At 48.1% G+C, this 10,626-nt stretch overlaps 1 protein-coding gene across 1 annotated transcript; it reads right to left on the reverse strand.

Annotated features, from left to right (window-relative positions):
- Positions 1–1,539: 1,539 nt before the first annotated feature.
- Surf6 (surfeit 6) lies at positions 1,540–8,953 on the reverse strand. Its single transcript, XM_004654052.2, has 5 exons — positions 8,781–8,953; positions 5,680–5,880; positions 5,131–5,219; positions 3,383–3,586; positions 1,540–3,274 (listed from the first exon to the last, which is right to left on the reverse strand). The coding sequence occupies exons 1-5, from the start codon at positions 8,872–8,874 to the stop codon at positions 2,813–2,815; spliced, it is 1,050 nt and encodes a 349-aa protein (XP_004654109.2). The 5' UTR covers positions 8,875–8,953; the 3' UTR covers positions 1,540–2,812.
- Positions 8,954–10,626: the final 1,673 nt, after the last annotated feature.

Genomic DNA, 10,626 nt, shown 5'->3' on the forward strand with positions numbered 1-10,626 from the left:
AAAGGCACTAGATAAGGAAGAGAATTACCGAGCTCTACAAACTATTTCAGAAGCAAACTGTTCTAAGTGTCAAACTCTAGGAGAAAAATGCCACTAAAATGATGGTGGCACCTTAGCATGGTGGATACAATTTCTGTGACTTCACAACAGAATCCCTTCATAATTCTACAGTTTTCTTTTATACTACAATTTTCCAAATTCTAGCAACAATTGTGTTTTCTGTTGCTTGAAACAAGAACACGAAACTGGAATAACCATGGAAATTCCTTTCTGATACTTTTTTTCTGATACTTTTAAGAATACCATCTTGGGAGCCATCAACTACTAAATTACATTAACTCAACATTCAGAAAACAGTTCTTCATTCAGCTGAACAGCCTGGAGGCCCACAGTAGCAAACTGTCGTAGTGTGAACAGGCATAAACATATATTCCTTTTACATATAAAACAAAGAATCACAAATTCTGATTAGAAATACCACAAGCCCCATGTCAGAGCCATTTAATGTACATATTTTCATAACTGTTTCTTGAAAACTATTTAAATATTTAACATTGACTTTAATTTGTGCAACTTCCATCCATATTAAAATAATTAATGTAAATACTTTATTATAAAACTATTTTACAATTTATTTGAGAAATGTATTCACACCCACGATTTCTTAAAAATCCTTTTAATGAGTGCATTCCACCTGAAATACACTAAAATCATGTTTCCTAGGGAGGAAAAAAACCTAGTAATCCTATCGATTCAAGCTCTTGCCACATCTTGTGTATTTCAAACATGCCCGTGTTCAGATATACTTAGGGAATAGTGAGGACTGATTCCTCAAAGTGGCAAACTTCAGCATAATCTTAAAAGACAGGACTACATAGGAAATGATCACATGTCGATGACATAAGCAGATATCCACTGCATTCCATGTAAGCTTAATCACAAACATAAAATGGACATTACATAACAGTGACTAAAATGTAAACATAAAGAATTAAATGTTGTTAATCCCTTCCCTGAAAAACAAAAAATAAAAAAGTACTTCCTGTTGTATTAAAAGGAACCTGATCTATTTTTCAGAGTGTACATGTATTTATAGTTGACCCAGATGGAGAAAGCCCAGAGCATCTGATTCAGACTTCGTTGAACTGAATTATGCAAAAAATCCAATCACTTGAGTTTATTATTCATTGTACACAAGCTGATGACTTCCCATACAAACAACCTCTCGGGATTCAACATAGTGTTCATCAGATGAGCTTAAGATGTATTGAACCACTACCTGGTAACAGCAACAACAAAAGTCAATGTTGTTAGGAAAGAAAAAAAGGTAAAACTACAAATTTTCTATTGACACTCCTTAGGAAAAATACCTTCCACCCTTTTAGATAAGATGTTATAAGCATCTGAGTTATTTGGGGCTAACATATATTTACTAAGCATAGAGTCCTCAGGGATTTTATGTAGTGCCCATGTTCCAACACAGGTATTTGGGAAGCTATGACAAATGTAAAATTCCCTTCACACCACAAAAAAAAAAAAAAGAAAAAGAAAAAAAAATGGCACTTGAATTTAAAAGTTTAATTTGCAATCTTAAGGGAAAAGGGTGAAAAAGTCTAACAAGTCACAACATAAAACCATTTTTAGACATATGTCAAAACTGTTCAATTACTCACATATGTTATTAGTGAATCAGAGTCCAAAAATATGACATGTACTGACACTGATCCATGTTTGTCAAATTAATTGCAAAATTTTAAATATTTTCAATGACAACTAGTTACAAGGGGGAGGAGGCACGTGTTAAACAAAGGTAAATGTTTGAAACGGCAACAATGTCTCTGTTCAGTACAACGCAGAACTGTTTGAATTAGAGTGAGCAGGAGCACGGGCTTGGTGAGCACCAGGTCACTGCACAGCCCGCAGTGCTTTGTTGCTCATCTTTAACTAGATTCTGACAAACACCATTTTTAGCGGTGTACATGTGTGCTACTGTCTAACTGAGGACTTATAAATACATCAATTTTAAAAAGGAAAAAAAAAAACACCAAAAATATTTAAGAAATAAAGTTTATCTGACTGCCTTGTGAACCTCACTTTTAGGAAAAAAAAACAAAAAACATTGTAGTTTATAACTTCACAATGCAGCAGATTCCAATTTTGCCACAAATGAAAAACCTTAGAAAGAAAACTTTGTTCTTTACGAATATGTACTCTCTTCTCCCGACCCTAGTGAGAACAACCAGCACCCTTCATTGCTAGACTTTTGTTGCTGCTGTCACTGTCCATTGCACTCATCCTTGCCAGGAGATGTTTATATGAGGGAAACCCATGTGCGAGATGAACAGCTCTTAATCTTTTCACTAGGAAGCACCATTTGATTTGCTGGTCTGGACTTGTGTTAGAAAACCTAAACAATGCTCAACAGTGGAATTTTCTCCAGTTTTAGTAACTGCAAACCTAAGTGACACCAAGGACATCAATCTGTGCTCTCTGGATTTCTGAAGATGTTCTGACACTACGTCTACATACGGCTCACTATCAAGGTTGGCTGGACAGGGATTTCATGATAAACTGGAAAGCTAAATGAACTCTCAGTGATGGCCCTGTTTCTTAAGGGCAGTGTTGAAACATTCTTTTTAGCACATGACCTGAGCCCTCACAGTAGCTGTGGGGTACAAGGATTCTGTTCACCTCACGTGGGGGACCCAAGATCAGCACAGTGGACCTGCACCACAATCACCTACCACCCGGAGTGTCCTCAAGTCCAGGCGGGCAGGGAAAGCACCTGCCCCGGGGCCTGGGGCTTGGCCGCTCAGGAGAGGCCGGCCCGCTCCAGGTCCTGGGGCAGGATCCGGCCCTTCTTGCGGGCCTTCTGCAGGCGCCGCTCGGCCCGGGCCGCGCTCTTCTTGCGCAGGTTCTGGCGCCGCTTGTCCTGCCGCTGCTGCATCTTCTCCACCACGTGCGCTGAGCGCTTCTCCCACTGGCGCTGCCGCTGCGCCCTCCGCTTCTCCTTGCGCTTGAGGGCCTCCTGCAGCAGGCGCTCGTCGTCGCGGATCTTCACACCCTCGGCCTTGTACAGCAAATTGGTCCACTTCATCTTGGCCTCCAGCTCCCGGGCCTTGCCGGCGTCCTGCTCGCGCAGCTCCTCCAGCCGGTCCTGCCGCGCGCGCAGGCGCTCCAGCAGCTGCCGGTAGTTCCTGCCCGTGAGCGGGGTCAGGTTCCCCTTCACCTTCCTGCGCTCCGCCTTGCTGGCCGGCTCCTCGGTCACCTCCACCTGCACACCAGGGGCGCGTAAGCCGCACGCCACTGCCTCCACTGACCCCCAGCACGCAGCCGCAGCCCGCAAGCGCAGGGGCAGCCCCGCCCTCCCCGCACCGCTCACCTTACTGAAGATCAGCCCCGGCTCCTGCGGCTTCTTGCCGGTCACTTCGGGGGGAGCCTCCTCCGCTGCCTGCTCCTCCTTCTCGGCCTTCGCAGCCTTCTCCTTGGCTCGCAGCTCCTTCCGCTTCCGCTTCCTTCGCTCCCGCTCCTGCTTTCTCCGCTGCCTTTTCTCCAGCGTGGCAGCAGACAGCTCCTTGGTGCTGCCCTGGGGAAGGCCGGGGCTCACTTACCAGAGCTCTCACAACCGCAGCGTCCCCCACCTGGCACACGGCTGTAGGGTGCGTGAGCAGACCTCGGGTCCACAGCATTTATGTGTTACAAAGTCGCGGCCTGCTACCCACATGTAAGGAACCCCAGAGGACATGAGTAGGGGACCCTGACAAGAATCATGGCCACCGGATCCTAGGCTCTTGTAGTATGCCAGGACCAGCCCCCCGCCCCCCCCCCCCCCCACACACAGCTAAACTGTCATCCACCAGAACTTGGACTGAATCTGTGTGACCAAACATCTGTCCTGACCACTGTGTGTTCTGCTCAGGACACATCCAAGCTGCATTCTCCCTGCTGGCCGATCTTCTACACAGCCAGCAAGAACACTCTGCACCTGACCCAGAGGTGTGCAGCATGAGGAGGGGCCAGGAGCCTCAGTCACCATTTAGGAACAGCCTGTGGCATGTTCTGGAGAGCAAGTCTCCGTGCTGGGGACAAAAGAAGAGCCAAGCTGATAGAGGTTGGCGCATGCCTTCAATTCCAACACTTGGGAGGCAGAGGTAGGAGGATCAGTCAGTTTAATGCCAGCCTGGGACTACAGAGTTCCAGGGAGAAGTGGGGTGGAGGTGAGGGTGGGCAAGACAGCACCGTGCAGCAGAGCCAAGTCTGGTCAGGATGCCTCACTTCAAAGTGCAAAGCTTTAGAGGGACACACTTGGCCTGCACTTGGCCCTTGTGGTGCCAGGGGAGGCATCTTCCTTGAGGAAGGAGGCTGCACTTCTTTGAGGGACACAGAAAAGAGCCAGCTGATGACTATGGGATCTAAGGCTCTTCAAGAAAAGAACTCTAGGGCTAACAGATGGCTTAGCAGTTAAAGCGCTTGCCTGCAAAGCCAAAGGACCTCGGTTTGATTCCCCAGGACCCACATAAGCCAGAGGACAAGGTGGCACATGCATCTGGAGTTCATTTGCAGTGGCTGTAGGCCCTGACACATCCATTCTCCATCCCTCTGTCTGTTTCTCTTTGGAAGGAAAGGAGGGTGGGGGGAGGAAGGAAGAAAGAAATGAACTCTAGCCTGGTGTGGTGGTGCATGCCTTTAATCCCAGCACTGGGGAGGCAGAGGTAGGAGGATCACTGTGAGTTTGAGGTCAGCCTGAGACTACATAGTGAGTTCCAGTTCAGCCTGGGCTAGTGCGAGATCCAACCTCAAAAAGAACACAAAGAAAAAGAAAGAGAAAAGAACTCTGAGCCAGGCATGGTGGTGCACACCTTTAATCCCAGTACTCAGGAGGCTGAGGTAGGAGGATCACTGTGAGTTTGAAGCCAGCCGGAGACTACACAGTGAATTCCAGATCAGCCTGGACTAGAGTGAAACCATCCTACCCCCAAAACAAAAAACGACGACAAAAAAAAAAAGGAAAGAAAGAACTCTGCACCTCCTTCTCTCCCAAGCAAACCACCTGCTTCAGTCATCAGGGAGGCAGGACAGGAAACCCCTCCACAAGCATGTCCTGGGCACTCAGTGAGGGCTCCCACCTACCTGGCCACGAGCCTGCTGGATCTTCTCGTGCAGCCGCTGTCGTAGGACATCCAACGCAAAGACAGAGTCAGGCTCTGTGGCCTGGACATCTGCAGGGATGGAGAATGAACTGAGAGGAGAACCTCTTCCAACCTTTCCAAATGCTCTCTCCAGAGCCCAGCTTCTCTCTCTACTGCTGTCTCCCTATCCCCTGGGGGAAATAGGAGAGCTAGGCCAATCCAGTAAGTCCTACTTCACCTTTTCTACTTAGGTTAGTCCCGACAACTTCCTCCAAGGCAGTTAACTAACTGGTTGCTTCACTAGCTAGGCCACTGTTGTTGCTTCAGGGCCTCAGTGACCTTGCCCCTGGCCATCTGGTCACCATGCAGTCCAGGACCACTCAGTGCTTTTCACATCGCATCCACCCAGTGCTGCTGTGATCTTTGTTCTAGACAAAGTCTTGAGTCGCCCCTAGGTGCCTGCTGGTACTCTTTCTTATGAACAGAGGGGACCATGTTTGTATCTAAACTTCATCCTAGCCTTGTCTGTACATGTCCTGGAGCCCCTCACCTGCAGGGGATCCTGGGGGACTGGGGTTCTCTGCTTTGGCTGCTGGTGTCTTCTTGGCCCCAGAAGCAGCTGGAGACTTCTTCCCCAGGGATTTTGCCTTGTGCTCTGCAGCCTTCTGTTGTTTCTCCTGGAATTTCTTTTGTGTTTTTTTCCTTTTCTTTTTTGGGGGACCCACAGTTTCTGAGCCTTGTGTTTTACCAGCTGAAATACAAAATGGCAAAAAGTTGCATTTCAATTTCTCTAATCCATTAGTGGAAATGAAGGCCTTGCAAAGGCTTTGATCCCACAAGGACACAGCAGCAGGGTGGAGAAGCCAGTGGCACTTGTCTGCACAGCTCAGAACCACAACCTGCTGGGATGGCAGACTGGCCACACACATCAAAATGCAAAATATAAGCCCAGCGAAGTGGCTCATACCTGTGATCCCAGCACTCAGGAGGCCAGCCTGAGCTACACAGCAAGTACCAGGCATCTCGACTGACAGTGAGACCTTGTCTCAAAAAACAGGAGAGATGGGGCTAGAGAGATGGCTTAGCAATTAAGGCACTTGCCTACAAAGCCTAAGGACCCGTGTTCAACTCTCCAGATCCCACTTTACAGACACATAAAAGTAAGGCAAGTGCACGGTCGCACATGCCCACTAGTTGGCGCAAGCGTCCACAGTTCAATCTCAGTGGCTGAGGACCTAGGGCACTAATTCTCTCTCCCTCTCTAAAATTAAAAAAAAAAAAAAAAAAGTAAAGCTGTGAGTGGCAGTGCATGCTTTTACTCCTAGCACTTGGGAGGCAGAGGTAGGAGGATTGCCATGAGTTTGAGCCCACCCTAAGACTATATAGTGAATTCCAAGTCAGTCTGAGCTAGAGTGAGATCCTACCTTGAAAAACTAAAATAAAATAAAATGAATTTTTAAAAGGTAAAAAACAGGAGAGATGGCTCAGCAGTTAAGGGTGTTTGCCAATTAAGCTTGAGGGTATCTCAATCTGGAAATCACCAAGTTCAATTACCCAGAATCCACATCAAAAAAAAAACAAAAAAACTTGGCATGGCCACACACAGTTAGACCCCAGTCTGTACCGGAGTAGTGGTGGTGGTGGGGGGGGGTGGTTACTGGAGAATTACTAGGGCTCACTGAAGGATAGCAGCTCTGAGTTGAAGGAGACCCCAGATCAAGGTAATACATGGATAAGTGGTAAGAGGACATCCGACATTCTCCTGCTGGCCTCTACACGCACGGATACGGGGCGCACACATATATACATCATACAAACACAAGCAAAAAAATCAATAAAATGCCCAAAATAGATTCACAACATTGGACCCAGCAATTCTGCTTATGAAATAGCATACATGCATGTGGCTAAAAGGATGTTCAGCACATTACCTGGGTGAAAAGTGGGGAAAACCAATCAAATCCAAATATCCATTTCCAACAACAAATTAAGACACTTATACTTGCCCTCCCCTCCCCTGCAGTACTGAGGATTGAACTTGGGACCATGTGTATGCCAGACAACACTCTACCACTCCACATTCTTAGACCTCCTTTTGCCTTTTTTTTTTTTTTGGTTTTCAATGTAGTCTCTCATTCTAGGCCAGGCTAACCTCAAACCTCCTACCTCCTGAGTGCTGGGATTAAAGGTGTGCATCACCACACCCAGCTCACTACCTTTTGCTTTTTGAAACAGGGTCTCACTAAGATGGCCAGGTGGGCTGGAGAGACAGCTCAGCAGTTAAGGTGCTACACTGCAAAGCCTAAGGACACAAGTTCAATTCCCCAGTACCCATATAACACCAGATATAAAAACTGACACATACATCTGGAGTTTGCTTGCAGTGGCTAGAGGCCCTGGTGTGCTCAATATTTGTCTTTTTATCTCTCTCAAATAAATAAATAAGGGCTGGAGAGATGGCTTAACAGTTAAGCGCTCACCTGTGAAGCCTAAGGACTCCGGTTCGAGGCTCGGTTCCCCAGGTCCCACGTTAGCCAGATGCACAAGGGGGCGCACGCGTCTGGAGTTTGTTTGCAGTGGCTGGAAGCCCTGGCACGCCCATTCTCTCTCTCTCTCTCCCTCTATCTAGCTTTCTCTCTGTCTCTGTCGCTCTCAAATAAATAAATAAAAATATAAAAAAAAATAAATAAATAAAATATATTTGTTAAAAAAGATGCCCATGTGGTATAGAACTCACTATAGCCAAGCAAGCAGACCTTGAACTTGCAATTCACCTACATCAGTCTCCCCAGTAGCTGGGATTACAGGCTTGTCACCAGGCCTAGTTACAACGACCTACTTACAACACAGACTATCACTTGAAGGAGCAGGGAAAAATGTTAAATAGACAAACTAGAGGGGGCTGGAGAAATAGCTTGGTGGTTAAGGCACTTGCCTGTGAAACCTAAGGACCCAGGTTTGATTCCCCAGTACCCACATAAACCAGATGCACAAGGTGGCACAAGGTGTATCTGGAATTCCTTTGCAGTAGCTGAAGTCTCTGGCATGCCCATTCTCTCTCTCTCTGCCTCTTCCTCTCTATCTTCCTCCGTCTCTTAAATAAGTGAATAAGTAAATAAATAAAACCTTTAAAAAGAAAAATTAGATATGGTGGACATACATGAAATAGAACAGGGCCGACACAGCCCATGGTCACCACTAGGTGGTGACAAACAAGTTTTCTGATTTCCTGTAATGAACACGTTTTCCCTTTTCTGAAAAGGAAAGCCGTTTTGTGTCTGATGGGTCCTGCTAACCCTTGCTGCCTTCTACTTCTCCAGGGCCCAGGAGCGACTCGGGAGCACCAGCTGTCCTTCTCTTAGGCCAGCCTCTGTGAGAAGCCACCATACTAGGGCCTGAGTCACTTCTCCCTGCCCCGAAGGACCCGGGCTCAAGCTGCCGCTGACAGCAGACGTGGAGCTGCAGCCAAACCCTTCCTGGGGAAGCCTGGACCAACTCCACGACCGCGGTTCAGGCTGATGCTCCGGAAGACGGGTGTCCCTGAGCTCTTCCGACATCCACAGACCTATCTCGCCGACCAGAGGTGGGAGGACTGCTCCGGGAAGTGGGGAACCCTCCGCAGCCCCCAGCCCCAACCCGACCCCACGTTACCCCGCTGGCGCCTTGGCAGCTCGGGGCTGGGCTGGGCGCAGATCTTCCTGGCCAGATCCTGCAGGTAGGTGTCCTTGGCGAGCAGGGAGGCCATGGCTGACAACGAGGACCCGCGCCGCACACGCGAGCGAGTCCCCGCGGCCGCGTTCGATGAACCGGGCCTGGCAGCGCCGGAAGCCGAGCGCGTTCGATTAGTCGGGCCTGGCGGCGCCGGAAGCCGAGCGCGCTCGATTAGTCGGGCCTGGCGGCGCCGGAAGCCGAGCGCGGTGCATGGGGGCGGGGCCGCGTCTGACCTGAGTCTAGAGATGCTCTTCGGCTGCGTGACTCCCCGGAACGGGACCCTGAGAAGGTCCCCGATACCCATCCCGCCTCTGTGCAGGGAGCCCCCCCATCCCCGTCTCACCGCCGCTTGGGGACTGACCTATGTAATACAAAATAAACACATGTGAAAATGAAGAACTAAGGAAATTTGAGTGTGGCATGCACCTTTTTTCAGCGACCACCCATTTTGGTTGATGATACTGGGCCTTGAAGGAGCTAGGCTCAGGCTGCTAAGGTTCAAGAACCGTGAGGTTTGCTGATAAAGTTCAAATGATTCTAGAGAAAGTGCAAAGTTGTAAACGGCAAATCCCCAACTCTGTATGGACATTTATACATGCTACTTAGAGCTTTCCCAGATTGCTCCATCCTCACGATGAAATCCTCGGATAAAAAGGTGACGAGGGGAGCTGGAGAGATAGCTTAGCGGTTAAGGCGTTTGCCTGCAAAGCCAAAAGATGACGGATTGACTCTCCAAGACCCACGTAAGCCAGATACACAAGGGGGCTAGCGCGTCTGGAGTTTGTTTGCAGTCGCTGGAAGCCCTGGCGCGCCCATTTTTTCTCTGCGCCTCTTTCTCTCTCCCAAATAAATACAATATATTTCAAAAGGTGCTGACGGTTGGAAGATGGCTTAGCGGGTAAGGCGCTTGCTTGAGAAGCTAAAGGACTCAGGTTCGACACTCCAGGCCCCACATAAGCCAGAGGCGCATGGTGGCACATGTGTTTGGAGATTTTTTTGCAGCGGCTAGAGGCCCTGGTGTGCCCATTCTCACTCTGTCTCTAACAATTAAAAATGATTCTTTAAAATAAAAAAAAAGGTGATGGGTTTAGCAACATGGAGCTCACTGGTGACTTCAATCTACATAACTTCGCTGGCATTAAACAAAACCTGTCTGATAGGGCTGGGAAGATTGATCAGCAGTTAAAGGCACTTGCCTGCAAAGCCAAAGTGCCCAACTTCGATTCTCCAGGACCCACGTAAGCCAGATGAACAAGGTGGCACATGTATCTGGAGTTCATTTGCAGCAGCTAAAGGTCCTGGTGTGACCATTCTCTCTCAAATAAAATAAATTAAAAAAATTATTTATTTATTTGAGAGCGACAGACACAGAGAGAAAGACAGATAGAGGGAAAGAGAATGGGCATGCCAGGGCTTCCAGCCTCTGCAAACGAACTCCAGATGCGTGCGCCCCCTTGTGCATCTGGCTAACATGGGACCTGGGGAACCGAGCCTGGAACCAGGGTCCTTAGGCTTCACAGGCAAGCGCTTAACCGCTAAGCCATCTCTCCAGCCCAAAAAAATTTTTTAAAAATGCACTAAGTGGCCCATCTGTCTGGTTACTTACAATGGCAGGAGGCCCTCATGAGCCTATACTCTTGCTTCTTTCTCAAATAACTAAAAGATATGCAACATACATGTAAATAAAAATGTTCTCAAGAGAGAACCAGGTCAGATGGCAGTGATGCACACCTTTGAATCCCAGCACTCAGGGGACGAGGTAGGACCACTGAGTTCAAGGCCAGCC

Source organism: Jaculus jaculus, chromosome 1 (assembly GCF_020740685.1).
Source record: "Jaculus jaculus isolate mJacJac1 chromosome 1, mJacJac1.mat.Y.cur, whole genome shotgun sequence".
Taxonomy (NCBI): Eukaryota; Metazoa; Chordata; class Mammalia; order Rodentia; family Dipodidae; genus Jaculus; species Jaculus jaculus.

Excerpts from the sequence above, each read along its gene's own strand:
- Surf6 (XM_004654052.2), bottom strand. The coding sequence starts at position 8,874 with ATGGCCTCCCTGCTCGCCAAGGACACCTACCTGCAGGATCTGGCCAGG. Across the intron at positions 5,881-8,780 it reads GCTGCCAAGGCGCCAGCGGG|CTGGTAAAACACAAGGCTCA; the intron begins GTAACGTGGGGT and ends TTTGTATTTCAG. Across the intron at positions 3,587-5,130 it reads TCCAGCAGGCTCGTGGCCAG|GGCAGCACCAAGGAGCTGTC; the intron begins GTAGGTGGGAGC and ends GGCCTTCCCCAG.